The 15,568-nt window shown below is 39.2% G+C and overlaps 1 protein-coding gene across 1 annotated transcript; it reads left to right on the top strand.

Moving 5' to 3' along the window:
- The first annotated feature begins 12,057 nt into the window (after positions 1 to 12,057).
- On the top strand, positions 12,058 to 12,354 carry LOC102286019 (keratin-associated protein 3-3). Its single transcript, XM_005899589.3, has one exon. The coding sequence runs from the start codon at positions 12,058 to 12,060 to the stop codon at positions 12,352 to 12,354; it is 297 nt and encodes a 98-aa protein (XP_005899651.1).
- Positions 12,355 to 15,568: the final 3,214 nt, after the last annotated feature.

Raw genomic sequence — 15,568 nt, 5'->3', positions numbered from 1 at the left:
ACAGTGACTCAATTTTTGTAAGTTATTCTTCACTTGCTGCTGCTGCTGCTGCTAAGTCGCATCAGTCGTGTCCGACTCTGTGCAACCCCATAGACGGCAGCCCACCAGGCCCTGCCATCCCTGGGATTCTCCAGGCAAGAACACTGGAGTGGGTTGTCATTTCCTTCCCTAGGGCATGAAAGTGAAAAGTGAAAGTGAAGTCACTCAGTCGTGTCTGACTCTTAGCGACCCGATGGACTGCAGCCTACCAGGCTCCTCCGTCCATGGGATTCTCCAGGCGAGAGTGCTGGAGTGGGTTGCCATTGCCTTCTCTTATACTTCACTTATAGTTATGATAAAATATTGGCTATATTTCCTGTGCTGTACAATATAGTCTTGTAGCTTATTTGTTTTATACATAGTACTTGGTACACAGAACTATACAAAAAAGGTCTTAATGACCCAGATAAACACAAAGGTGTGGTCACTCAGCTAGAGCCAGACATCCTGGAGTGTGAAGTCAAATGGGCCTTAGGAAGCATTACTACAAACAAAGCTAGTAGAGGTAATGAAATTGCAGCTGACCTATTTCAAATCCTAAAAGACGATGCTGTTTAAATGATGCACTCAGTATGTCAGCAAATTTGGAAAACTCAGCAGTGGTCACAGGACTGGAAAAAATCAGTTTTCATTCCAATCCCAAAAAACGGCAAAGCCAACGAATATTCAAACTATCATACAATTAGGCTCATTTCGCATGCTAGCAAGGTTATGCTCAAAATTCTTCAAGCTAAGCTTCAATAGTATTTGAACCAAGAACTTCCAGATGTACAAGTTTGGCTCAGAAAAGGCAGAGGAACCAGAGATCAAATTGCCAACATGTTTTGGATCACAGAGAAAGCAAGAGAATTCCAGAAAAACATCTACTTTTGCTTCATTGACTACATAAAAGCCTTTGACTATGTGGATCACAACAAACTGTGGAACATTCTTAAAGAGATGGGAATACCAGACCACCTTACCTATCTCCTGAAAAACCTATACATGGGCCAAGAAGTAAAGTTAGAAACTTACATGAAACAACTGACTAGTTTAAAATTGGGAAAGGAGTACGACAAGGCTGTATTTAGTTGCCCTGTTTATTTAACTTCTATGCATAGTACATCATGTGAAATGCCAGATTGGATGAATTACAAGCTGGAATCAATTGCCTGGAGAAATATCAACAACCTCAGATATGCAGATGATACCACTCTAATGACAGAAAGTGAAGAGGAACTAAAGAGCCTCTTGTTGAGGATAGAGAGGAGTGGAAAAAAAACTGGCTTAAAACTCAACACTCAAGAAACTAAGATCATGGCATCCAGTCCCATCACTTTAGGTCAAATAGAAGGGGGAAAAGTGTCACCAGTGACAGATTTTATTTTCCTGGGCTCCAAAACCACTTCTGACAGTAACTATAGTCATGAAATTCAAAGACACTTGCTTTTTGGAAAGAAAGCTATGATAAAACCAGACAGCATATTAAAAAGCAAAGACATCGCTTTGCTGACAAAGATTTGCATTGTCAAAGCTATGGTTTTTCCAATAGTCATGTACAGATTTAAGAGTTGAACATAAAGAAGGCTGAGTGTTGAAGAATTGATGCTTTCAAATGATGGTGCTGGAGAAGACTCTTGAGAGTCCCTTGGACTGCAAGGAGATCAAACCAGTCAATCCTAAAGAAAATCAACACTGAATAGTCATTGGAAAGATGGGCAATGAATCTCCAAAACTTTGGCCACCTGATATGAAGAGCAGACTCATTGGAAAAGACCCTGATGCTGGAAAAGATGGAGAGCTAAAGGAGAAAGAGGTGGCAGAGGATGAGATGGTTAGATATCATTACTGACCTAATGGACATGAATCTGAGCAAACTCTGGGAGATAGTGAAGGACAGGCAAGCCTGGTGTGCTGTAGTCCATGAGGTCCCAAAGAGTCAAACTCAACTTAGCAAAATGAACAACAGTAAGCTTATTTATTTTATACAGAGTAGTTTGTACCTCAGTCCCCTGCCCTATCTTTTTCCTTTCCACTTCCCTCTCATTGGTGACCACTAGCTTGTTCTCCTTATCTGTGAATCTGTTTCTTTTTTTGTTATATCCACCAGTTTATTTTTTATATTCCACATGTAAGTGATATCAAACAGTATATCCATTGGCAAACAGTATGGCCATTCTCTGAGTTATTTCATTAAGTATATTATACTCCAAGTCCATCTGTGCTGTTGCAAATGGCAAAATTTTCATTCTTTTTTTACGGTTGAGTAGTATTTCATTATTTCCATATATACCATATCTTCTTTATCCATTCATCTGTTGATGGACACTAAGTTTCTTCCATATCTTGGCTATTATAAATAATGCCCCTATGAATACTGTGGTGCATTTTTTTTTTCAAATTAATGTTTTCATTTTCTTTGGCTATATATCCAGGAGTAGAATTGGTGGGTTATATGGCAGTTCTATTTTTAGTTTTTTGGGGAACCTTCATATTGTTTTCCTGAGTGGCTGCATCAATTTATATTCCCACCAACATTGAACAAGTGTTCCCTTTTCTGCAGATCTTTGCCAGAATTTTTATGTTTTCTGGTCTTTCATTTAGGTCTCTAATCCACTTTGAGTTTATTTTTTTAAATATAGTGTTGGAGAATGTTCTATTAATAATATCACCTGTCCAGCTTTCTTTGCACCATTTATTGGAGAGACTGTCCTTTCTCCACTGTGTATTCTTGCCTCCTTTGTTGTAGATTAATTGACCATAAATGTGTGGATTTATTTCTGGGCTCTCTATTCTATTCCACTGACCTATGTGCCTGTTTTTCTACCAGTACCATACTGTTTTGATTACTGTTGCTTTGTAATATGTTCTGGATTTTAGGCTTTACTACAAGATAACTAGTGTGATTAGATTGACTAGTTTTCTGTGATTATGGTTTCAGTGTGTCTGCCCTCTGATGCGGGAGAAGGCGATGGCACCCCACTCCAGTACTCTTGCCTGGAAAATCCCGTGGACTGAGGAGCCTGGTAGGCTGCAGTCCATGGGTTCCCTGAGAGTTGGACACGACTGAGCGACTTACCTTTCACTTTTCACTTTCATCCATTGGAGAAGGAAATGGCAACCCACTCCAGTTTTCTTACCTGGAGAATCCCAGGGATAGGGGAGCCTAGTGGGCTGCCATCTATGGGGTCACACAGAGTTGGACACGACTGAAGTGATTTAGCAGCAGTAGCAGCAGCAGCCCTCTGATGCCCTCTTGCAACACCTACCGTCTTACTTGGGTTCTCTTACCTTGGACGTGATCAAATTGCCAACATCTGCAGGATCATGGAAAAAGCAAGAGAGTTCCAGAAAAACATCTATTTCTGCTTTATTGACTATGCCAAAGCCTTTGACTGTGTGGATCACAATAAACTGTGGAAAATTCTGAAAAAGATGGGAATACCAGAGCACCTGACCTGCCTCTTGAGAAACCTTGGACTGCAAGGAGACCCAACCAATCCATTCTGAAGGAGATCAGCCCTGGGATTTCTTTGGAGGGAATGATGCTGAAGCTGAAACTCCAGTACTTTGGCCACCTCATGCGAAGAGTTGACTCATTGGAAAAGACTCATGCTGGGAGGGATTGGGGGCAAGAGGAGAAGGGGATGACAGAGGATGAGATGGCTGGATGGCATCACTGACTTGATGGACGTGAGTCTGAGTGAACTCCGGGAGCTGGTGATGGACAGGGAGGCCTGGCGTGCTGCGATTCATGGGGTTGCAAAGAGTCGGACACGACTGAGCGACTGAACTGACTGAACTGAACAAGATAACTATGCCAACCCACCTCTTTTTCAGCCAAAAACAAAGGAGTTTGATGTTTTCATACATGCTTATAAGGGATAAATATTTAGGTTTTATTTTTAATATTAAAAATAACTCTCAGAGTCCTTTTATTACCACTGTGGGCCTTTAAGCATTCAAGGGCCCTTGGCTAGCTAAAAAGCCCCAAAATCAGGTGATATGTGTTCCAGTTCTGGCTCTGCCTCAGGCTGCTTCTGTAACCCTGATCAAGTCACTTGAACTCTTTGGGTCTCAGGTCCTACATCAGTAAAATGGGTTGGTTGACCAAGTGCTCTCTAAAATTACTTTCAGCTTGAACATTCTGTGATTCTAGATTATCTAGAAACATTTTAAGTAACAAATACTCCATGCTGCTAATCAACCCTATCTTACTGTGTTACTTTTACCTCTTTCAGTCATAATAGCTAATGTTCGGTGAGTATATCCTGCACACTCTAATATGTGCTGTATGTGCCTTATCTCATTTATCCCTAACAAAAAAAACTAACAGGTAGCTACCATTATTCTCCCCACTATATAGGTGAGAAAACTGAGATGGAGAAATTACTTGCAAAAGTTCAATAAATAGTGACAGAGGAGCTATCTGAATTCAGAGTCCTTCCTCTTTCCGCTATACCAAAGCATCTGCCTCCTCTGCAGACAGCAACATGCCCAAGAGAAACACAATCACACACAGCTCTCTTTATCCAGGAGAAAGTACATGCTACTTGACAACACATGCTTCTAGATTGTCTAGTTGGTTGTGTATGGCAACAGTTTTCTCTGTGGTTGTTATAGCTTAAGACAAAATGAGTATACACAATGAGTCTAGAAAAAACTGTTTATGTTTCTAAGGTGAAAACAAATCATGTTTTTTTAAGTCAGACTTTAAATACTGATGAGCAACATCAGCACAGGAAAAATAGTGACTGGTTCATTAACCTTGCATTAAAATGTAGAACGTTTGACAATTCAGATTTTCAATTTTCTGGTGAGTTTCAGTGACTTAGCTTAAGATAAAACAAACTGCCCTTAAAGATAGTTTACCCATGAGAATAGAATAGAAAATCAAATCATTTCATTTTCTTTCAAAGATCTGGCCTCCGGGTCTTCCTTCCTATCTTTATGGACGGACTCTAGCCTAATTTAGACTCTGATCACCACACTTATGATCACAGCCAGTCTCCTCGTTGACCTTGAGTCAAGTATCCCATGCCTCTTCCTCCATACAAACTATACTTCTGTCAGAATAGATTTCTATTTCTCTATAAATATTGGCTAAATTGAGTTACTCATAACTCTTCAATGACTCAAGATTTTTGTTTTTTAACGAATCAAGTCTAAATTCTTCAGTGTGACTCTAAGACCCTCAATAATCTGGTACAACCATCTTCATCAAACACTACTTGTTACTTGTCTTGGGCAACGTGAATCCCATACTCTAGTCAGAGCAATTCTCCCTATTCAGTGGTCAAGAGAGAGGTCTCTGAAACCAGACTGTCTTGCTCTAAATGGTGTCTCTTGGGCTTCCCTGGTGGCTCAGATGGTAAAGAATCCGACTGCAGTGCAGGAGACCTGGGTTCGATCCCTGGATTGGGAAGATCCCCTGGAGGAGGGCATGGCAACCCACTCCAGTATTCTTGCCTGGAGAATCCCCATGGACAGAGGAGCCTGGTGGGAAGCCCATGGGGTCACAAAGAGTTGGACACAACTGAGCACAGCACAGACTCGATCAGTTACTAGTTTTGTGTCCTTGGCCATGCCATTTAATTTCCCTATGCCCCTGGTTTCTCAAATGTTAAGATTAAAACCAGTAGGTGCCCTGAAAACTATCAGACCAGTACACTACAATACTATCCAGATAATGAAAAACCAGAAAAGACTGAGAAATTATCACAGACCAGAAGAAACCAGGGAGACACGATGACTAAATGTAATGTGGTATCTCAGACTCGATTCAGGAACAAAGGACATTAGTGGGAAAACTAGTAACATGTGAATAATGTCTGAAGTTTAATTAATAGTGATGTACCTTAATTTTGACAAACACACAATGGTATCATAAGATGTTATCATTAAAGGGAACTTGAGTGAGAAATAGAACACATGTATACCTGTGGTGGATTCATTTCGATATTTGGCAAAACCAATACAATATTGTAAAGTTTAAAAATAAAATAAAATTTAAAAAAATAAAAAAAATAGATAGGAATGCAGTACTATCTTTGCAACCTTTCTGCAAATCTAAAATTATTCAAAAATAAAAAGCTAATTTTAAAAAAGTATATAAATCCTAAAACTGTAGTGAAAATTAAGTTTATTAAAACACATCCAGCCCTTAGAAAACTGTGTGCTCGCTGTCAACCTCAAAGTATACCTTTTACTAATAATACTCTCTGATGCTGGAATGAGGAAGGTTTCTCCTTTGGCTAGTTTCTGTTGCATGCTGTGTGCTTAGTCGTTCAGTCGTGTCCAACTCTTGCGACCCCAAAGACTGTAGCCTGCTAGGCTCCTCTGTCCATGGGAATACTTGCCTGGAGAATGGAGTGGGTTGCCATTTCCTTCTCCAGGGGATCTTCCTGACCCAGAAATCGAACCCGAGTCTCCTGCATTGCAGGCAGACTCTTTACCGACTCAGGTTTTGTACTAGACTCCACCAACAGAGGGTGCTAGAAGGAGACTGCAAGATGAGAGGAAGAAAAAAAGGTCTTGCTGCCCCAGCAATAGTCCTACATTTGGCGGCAGCAGCGGGTTCTCCTTTCTAGCTTCTTTACTCTTCAAAAAATATATATGTATATCATTTAACTTCTTCAGAAAAACCAGAATCAGTAAGGGAGTGACCTCCCCCCACCATCTCCTTTCCACAGAGGTCCAAGCCCTGGCCCCACGGGACCTCTCCTCTGAGCTTCTGAGTTAAGAGCACCAGCGGGGCAACACCTGGGGCCTGAGCCCAGCCCCGCAGGACCACTCTTCCAAGCTCCTCGGTCCACTCATCCTCAGCGTCTTCTCTTCATTCCCAGCTCTCTAGCTGATAGCTGCTTCTTGTGTTCATTACCTGTGTATTTTTTTTTTCTTTCTCAGTCCTCCCATACCTATGTAAACCAGTTCCCTATCTTCAAGCTCTCTCTGTTGAAATACCTACTGCATGAGGATGTTCCTGTTTGCTTATTTTCCTGACCACAGTTAATACAGAAGCCTTCGTAAATGCTGGTTATGATTATTTTCCAAACTTCCTTAAATATTTATTCCATGTGTTCCAGGCACCAGACTCCATCTGGTGATTCAGGTTCTATGCTAGGTAACAGAGAAACCAGGAAAAATGAGACATAGTTCCTGCTTCTTAGACTGTAGCCTACCAGGCTCCTCTGTCCATGGGATTTTCCAGGCAATAGTACTGGAGTGGATTGCCATTTCCTTCTCCATTAAAGGAGAGTACATCATAGTAAAGAGAACCAACATGTGTACACAAAAATGTAACAAAGTTTTTTGGGTGGATATAGGATACACTAGAGGTAAAAAGGATGGCATGACCAGTTCTGCTGGGACTGTGCAGAGAGTAGGGGCAGAACAGCATCACAGAACTCCCTGTTTTCCTTGCCCCAGAAGCACTTACCTCTTTTCTAAGTGTTTCTCATCAAAACTACTTATTCCAAATCCTCCATGAAGACTTCTGGTCATTTCCACCCTTTTTCATCACATTTTGTCTTGTGGGAGTTCTCACAGTCCCTGGAGGAGAAACTGCTATATATTAGACTTATCTAATAAGCACAGTGATGAATGATTTGCCTGATTAATTCTCACTTGGTCTTTAATACTAATAATAAGACTATAACAGGTGATTATATTTTCCCCAAATTTGTAGTTGAGAAAACTAAAGCCCAAAAAGTCTAATAACTTGATCTAGGTCTCACAGCATGTAAGTGCTAGTCAGGATTCAAAAGTACCTCTGCATCTCTTTCATTTCACTGTCATGTACTAAATTATGTTGTTTGAACCATTTGAAAAGGAATTTCTAGCCTTTTCCATCAGACCCACATACTCCTTGTGGGCAGGCACCATGTCTTCTATTTTTTTAAAATTTCTACCAGACTCTTCAGAATATGTTAGAGAATCAATAACTACTTGACTTGTAACAAATGGCTTTGCTGATCTGTCTCCTTTACTCTAGTTATACGCTAGTTGTAGCTATGACTTGTTAACATCGTAACTAAAGTAAAATGGAAGGGAATTTTTAAAGGTTCCTGTCTGATAGATGGTGATTATCAGCTTAGGCAGTGGTTTTGGAAAATGGAATGAACAGGTTCGCAGTTTGGTTTTCCTTAAAAAAAAAAAAAAGTAAAAAAAAGAACTTTTCATGCTACTTTGCAAAGAAAGCCAAATTTATTTTTCAGGCCATATATAATCTCATGAAGCTATATTTTAATATGTTCTGACTTCCAGCTAAAAAAATTACATCCTTTCTAAAACTGAGAGTTTATTTATTTTTATGCGTAATTGCATATATAGATAATGCAGTGAAACAATAGAAAATCATCTAGCAGGCTCTGAACTGCATATATTTGATATTTTCTCAAATCCATGAAAAGATAGCAAGGTGAATCTGCTGGGGAAAAAATAAACCCACAGATTTTGACTTCCCAAATATATCCCTGCTGTGTGCTGCTTCCTAAGTCACTCAGTCATGTCCAATCTTTTTGACCCCATGGACTGTAGCCTGCCAGGCTCCTCTGGCCATGGGATTCTACAGTCAAGAGTATTGGAGTGGGTTGCTGTGCCCTCCGCCAGGGGATCTTCCCAACCTAGAGATTGAACCTGCATCTCTTTATGTTGCCTGCATTGGCAGGCGGGTTCTTTACCACTAGCACCACGTGGGAAGCCCAGGGCATATCTTCTGAGAGGGATCATTTCTTACTTCTAAGGGAAATCACTTCTAACTCTCCACACCCAGTAGTGTTCATTTGTAAGAACACATTCTGGTTGGTAAAAAAGAGGAAAGTCAGAGTAAATACTGATGTATTTACCATGGTTAAGTATGTAGAGAACCTGTATCAACACCATTTTGAAACTACAATAGGAAGCAAGTTCAAATGTAGCAACAACCAAATAAAACTGAAGGAGTGCTTGTCCTGTGGCAGATAAATAAGTTAGTGAGTTATTTGTAGGGGATTATACAAACAACAACAGGAAGCATTCTGATGGAAGGGAGCCACGTTCCCTGAGCTGGATAGCTATAAAAGACTCACCGAGGACAACTATGTAGAACAGCTTCCTTTGCAACAAACATCTGCCTGATCCTTTGTCTCTATGTCTTGCTGTGAGTCTCGTCTCCAGGGATGCTGCAGCGTGCCCACCGGCCCCCCCACCACCATCTGCTCCTCTGATGTACGCTGTCAATGTGGAGCCTGCCTACCCAGCACCTGCCCACACGAGATCAGGCTCCTTCAGCCCACCTGCTGTGACACCTGCCACCCACCCTGCTGTGTGCCTGACTCCTGCGTGCCCGATTCCTACGTGCCAACCTGTTGGCTGCTCAACAGCTGCCACCCTACTCCAAACCTGAGCGGAATCTCTGTCACAACCTGCGTCCAGCCCTGTGAGGGTGAAGCAAAATCCTACTAGCCAAAGATATCTCAATGAGCTTGCCCGCATTGCCCTAAGGGACTGCAATTGTCATTAAGAGCTGCTCAGCAAATGGCCTTTAATAAGAAGCTCTAGAAAAAACGTCCTGACTCTGTGCCTTCAGTTTTGCAGAAGTGTTTTACATTTCGAACAATGATTTCAAATAAGAAGTGGAAAAAATGCTATCATGGACCTCCTTGCTTTAAATAAACACCTCTCTTTCCCAAACCATGGACTGTCTCAATGTCTAATGCCATAATTACCCGACTCTTGACACATGTATGCATCATGAACCCATAAATATATCCAGCAGAATTACACTTTCTGATGACATCAACATAAATCTCATAGCCAAAAAGAGGTCACACAGGGATATGTAAATATGTGAAGAAAATTGCCTGGATAATAAAAGATATTATATTAAACTCTAAGTTTAGAATCACTTTAAATTCTAAGGTCCGTATCTATTTTTAATTTTAATTTTTTTCCCTGCCTCTGTAACTCACTTACATCCCTAAAGAGGCTAAGGAATTGGCAATTAGAGATCAACAAACTTGCAGAAGAGACCCCAAACACCGAGCTGAGCCACATTTTTTCCATTGTTTTGTTTAGGTGAAGCTTTGAATGTAAAACAGAACAGTTTTTGAATGTAAATCAAAACAGACAACTGTAAAGCCCTTCACAAATGAAATGTCACTCTGATTATGTAATATGTTATATTATTATTAGAGGCTATTCTAAAAATAGATACATACAACTTTTCATTCTAATCTGTTATTTAATGCAATACAGTAGACATTTATTAAATGCCTGTGTTCCAGGCATTGTCCTAAGTGCTTGACAGAGACAAAGAAGATTAAGACACAATTCCCACTCTCAAAGAGTTACCTTTGGAGTAAGGAAGACAAATATAGATGAGAAACTACAATAGATAGTAGAATAAAATGTGAGAGCAGAGAAAAGAATGAAAACATCTAGAAGAACCACCTAAAATTTCTTTATGAAGGATACTCAAGCTGGAGTTTGAGGGACAAGTAGGATTTGAGAAGTAGCAAATGGAGGAAAGACAAAAGAAAAAATATTGTTATAAAGTACCTAGGAGTCTCCAACTTTCATTTCCATTTGATGTGTTCTATGATAAACATCAATATTTAAGTCAAAATCAAACCAACTTCACAAACAAGTTCCTCTTCTCAAAATATATGAGGTTTACTAACCAATGACATTTAGTATTTTCCACTGATTTTATTTTAGCCAACTTCTTTCTCTTTTAGGCAGGCTAGGTTGGTCTTCCCTAATGTCTCCTCAGAGACAACAGATTCTATATATTGTGTTTATTCAACAAATCTGTAATTTAGACAACAGATTCTGTACATTTGCTATTTAACAAATTATGTACTTTAGATTCTACTTTCTGAATAATTTTGTGCTGATCATGGGGGATGTATGTAGAAATGTTAGAATCATAGTATGTTACACATTGGAGATTACTTGGCTCAACTTCCTTATCTGCCAACTTACAGTAAGGCAATTCAAGGTGAATTGAGGCAAAGAATGTGTGTAAGGTATTCCTCAAAGGAATTTACAATCTAATTGAAGACCTAAGATAGGAAAGCAAATAAACGTACAAAGTAGGGAGTAAGTTAGTGAAAAAAATTATTTCTATGAATGCCATTTTGCTAAATCATATTAGATCAAATCTCCTTCAAGAACCCACTGTGATTTTATGAATCTTGTGATTTCTTCTTTCTTGCATCTCATTTTAAAATATATAATTCCTGTGAAAAGGAATGAAGACTGAGGTGATTTTCTTATAGTGGTATATTTAACAATAATAAAAAACAGCCCTGGGTGAATCTTTTCCGGTGGATTCACACTCTGACTCACTACAACACTGGTACAACTTTGAGAATAGAAACTGTTTTTTTAAAAAAGACCATAGAGTAATTAAATCTTTGGAAATTCACTATGGATTTATTAAAAATAATGAAAAGGGTTTCATCTTAGTCTATTCTGGCTGTCACCTTGCTTGCTCAATAGAAACTGAATTATATCATCAATAAATAAGGTAAATATATCTGTGATGTATATATGCATATAGTCACATGCAACATTCATCTGTAAGGAGCTATGTCTTGATCCAGTTAATCAAGTTGCATATTCTGAAATTATTCATTAAAAATCATATCATGTTAAGCATATTATTTAAAATTATGAGGGGGGGATGAAGAGAAGAATTTAGCCTCTGAAACTATAGCTGATTTGTCACTTGGATTCATTATCCATAATTCATGCAAGATTTGGCATTCCAGAACCCTGTAAAGATAAAAGTGATTATCTAATGACAAGTCAATGAGTCAAAAACATGATTACACTAATAAGCTCAGGAACTCTTAATGGACAAGTAAATACCAAACTGATTAGAGAATCTTAGTGGGAAAGGGTGGCATAAATGCAAATAAGAGGAAGTCTTCTGATTGGACCAACACTCAATGAGAGGAGTATATAAGAGTCCCAAAGTGAGAAGAGACATTTCATTCGAGAAACCTCATCTTTCTTTTCTAGAAACCAAAAGCAAACCAGATTTCCAACACCATGGCTTGCTGTGCTCCCTTCTGCTGCAGCGCCCGTACCAGCCCCGCCACCACTATCTGCTCCTCTGACAAATTCTGCAGATGTGGAGTCTGCCTGCCCAGCACCTGCCCACACACAGTCTGGTTACTGGAGCCAACCTGCTGTGACAACTGCCCCCCACCTTGCCACATTCCTCAGCCCTGTGTGCCCACCTGCTTCCTGCTCAACTCTTCCCAGCCCACCCCAGGCCTGGAAACCATCAACCTCACAACCTACACTCAGCCCAGCTGTGAGCCCTGCATCCCAAGCTGCTGCTGACCAATGGCCGACTCACTCAGTGCCTGGCAATAACACAGAAGCTGTCTATTTGATATTTACTTTCCTCGGTAGTTTATCAGATAATGATGTAGATCAGATGGCATAGATATGGAAAACCTAACTTTCATTTTCATGGAAAAAAAATTTTTTTTAATATGCTTATTTGGCTGAGTAACCCTTTGGTTCATTTGGATAGATAGAGATCATCTATTATCAAAATAGTAGTGAAATCTATAAGACCTCATACTCTATTTTCTTGGTCATGTTGCTTCTTGGGTCCCATTTCTTGTATTGGGCATTTTCATAGAAGAAAAATAACTTTTGATGGTTTTCCAATAAACTTTGTTTCTGTGGCAAGCTGTGTTTTTCATTTATGTTAGAGTTTTTGGTATATTTCTCTCATTTAAAAAAATAAAGGGAAGATAATTTTATTTTTTTATTTTTAAATATAAATTTATGTATTTTAATTGGAGGTTAATTACTTTACAGTATTGTATTGGTTTTGCCATACATCAACATGAATCTGCCACGGCTGTGCACGTGTTCCCCATCCTGGACCCCCTCCCTCCTCCCTCCCCGTACCATCCCTCTGGGTCATCTCAGTGCACCAGCCCCAAGCATCCTGTATCCTGCATCGAACCTGGACTGGTGACTCGTTTCATATATGATATTATACATGTTTCAATGCCATTACCCCAAATCATCCCACCCTCTCCCTCTCCCACAGAGTCCAAAAGATTGTTCTATACATCTATGTCTCTTTTGCTGTCTCACATACAGGGTTATCATTACCATCTTTCTAAATTCCATATATATTTGTTAGTATACTGTATTGGTGTTTCTCTTTCTGGCTTACTTCACTCTGTATAATAGGCTCCAGTTTCATCCACCTCATTAGAACTGATTCAAATGTATTCTTTTTAATGGCTGCGTAATACTCCATTGTGTATATGTACCACAGCTTTCTTATCCATTCATCTGCTGATGGACATCTAGGTTGCTTCCATGTCCCGGCTATTATAAACAGTGCTGCGATGAACATTGGGGTACACATGTCTCTTTCAATTCTGGTTTCCTTGGTGTGTATGCCCAGCAGTGGGATTGCTGGGTCATAAGGCAGGTCTATTTCCAGTTTTTTAAGGAATCTCCACACTGTTCTCCATAGTGGCTGTACTAGTTTGCATTCCCACCAACAGTGTGAGAGGGTTCCCTTTTCTCAACACCCTCTCCAGTATTTATTGCTTGTAGACTTTTGGATCACAGCCATTCTGACTGGAGTGAAATGGTACCACATTGTGGTTTTGATTTGCATTTCTCTGATAATGAGTGATGTTGAGCATCTTTTCATGTGTTTGTTAGCCATCTGCACGTCTTCTTTTGTGAAATGTCTGTTTAGTTCTTGGCCCATTTTTTGATTGGGTCGTTTATTTTTCTGGAATTGAGCTGCAAGAGTTGCTTGTTTATTGTTGAGATTAGTTGTTTGTCAGTTGCTTCATTTGCTATTATTTTCTCCCATTCTGAAGGCTGTCTTTTCACCTTGCTTATAGTTTCCTTTGTGGTGCAAAAGCTTTTAAGTTTAATTAGGTCCCATTTGTTTATTTTTGTTTTTGTTTCCAATATTCTGGGAGGTGGGTCATAGAGGATCGTGCTGTGATTTACGTCAGAGAGTGTTTTGCCTATGTTCTCCTCTAGGAGTTTTATAGTTTCTGGTTTTACATTTAGATCTTTAATCCATTTTGAGTTAATTTTTGTGCATGGTGTTAGAAAGTATTCTAGTTTCATTCTTTTACAAGTGGTTGACCAGTTTTCCCAGCACCACTTGTTAAAGAGATTGTCTTTTCTCCATTGTATATTCTTGCCTCCTTTGTCAAAGATAAGGTGTCCATAGGTGCGTGGATTTATCTCTGGGCTTTCTATTTTGTTCCATTGATCTATATTTAAAAAAAGAATCTCAGAGGAATGACTAAAACTAGATTACTCACATGGCTTGCTAACTTTAAATTGCTTATCTTTAAATTTACCCTCTTTTCTCTTACTCAGACAAATACAATTTGGGGGTGAGACATTTACTTACCTACACTTTGCCGGGTAGATCACATGTATTAACTCGTGTAACCCTTAAAACAGCATAAAAAGAAAAATGAAGCTTTATGAGTGATTCAACATTCTCAAAGTCACAAAGTTATTAAAAATACCAGGATTCAGCTCCTCGTATATCTATTTGACTTTCAAGCCCAATTCTTTCTATCACGTCACAGAACCCCCAGTGCTAACAGAGCCAGAAACTTAATAAACACAGTTATGACATTAACTTAAAATATGAAAAAAAAATAAAAGTATAAAAATCTTTAACAAAATCATCCAATCCAACTGTAATGGACAAGGATATATTGGCTTGTAGATTAAAAGTGGCAGGTATTCAGTTCTAAGAGCTGGGTCATTTACTGGACCAAGCATTTTGACTTCATCTTCCCTTGGAGAGAACTTACAGTGGTCAGTTCTAATAGTAAGGCAATAGGAATACCCTTCTACCTGCCACAACACTACCCCAGTAATGAACAGAAGAGCAATATTTTCCAGGTGATTGTCTGAGGGCTAGAGCTAAAGTCTGATTAAACATGATTTAATCTACTACTTCATTTTACTTCATTTTACCAACCTACTTTTTTTTATTTTGCACAGATAATTTTTCCCAGCCTTAGATTACATATATATATATATTAGAATAGATAATATATGTCTATATTAAATATTTATACATAAATATTATAATATATACATTAAGGTACACGTCAAACTCTGATAAAGCATTGAGCTAGAACCAAAAGCATACATGTGAAAAAGAAAATGAACAAGGAAGAGGAGAAGCAAATGCCTTTAAATAAATGTTTTTAAATGTCCTCATTGTCCCTGACACTGTCTCCAGAGAAGAATTTCTCAGAGGATCCCACAGGTTTATTAGAAGCTCGACTTTGAATGAACAGAACTTAGAAGCCACGGGGTAGATGGAACACAATCTAGGACACAGTCAACAAAGGATTTAGTCCATTTTCTCATTCACTTGGCCAACATTTCTTGCATGCCTCCCCCATGCCAGGCTTCAAATCCACACTAAGAGTATAAAGATAAAAGTAGTGTTATTATCTAAAGTTCCCTCACATTTCTCTCAAATCTGGTGAAGGAGACAGACAAGTGATTACAACCACAGTATACA

The sequence above is a fragment of the Bos mutus genome, chromosome 19, assembly GCF_027580195.1.
Source record: "Bos mutus isolate GX-2022 chromosome 19, NWIPB_WYAK_1.1, whole genome shotgun sequence".
Taxonomy (NCBI): domain Eukaryota; kingdom Metazoa; phylum Chordata; class Mammalia; order Artiodactyla; family Bovidae; genus Bos; species Bos mutus.
Note: the sequence above shows the minus strand (reverse complement) of the source record. Positions and strands in the feature narration are given on the sequence as shown.

Excerpts from the sequence above, each read along its gene's own strand:
- LOC102286019 (XM_005899589.3), top strand. The coding sequence starts at position 12,058 with ATGGCTTGCTGTGCTCCCTTCTGCTGCAGCGCCCGTACCAGCCCCGCC.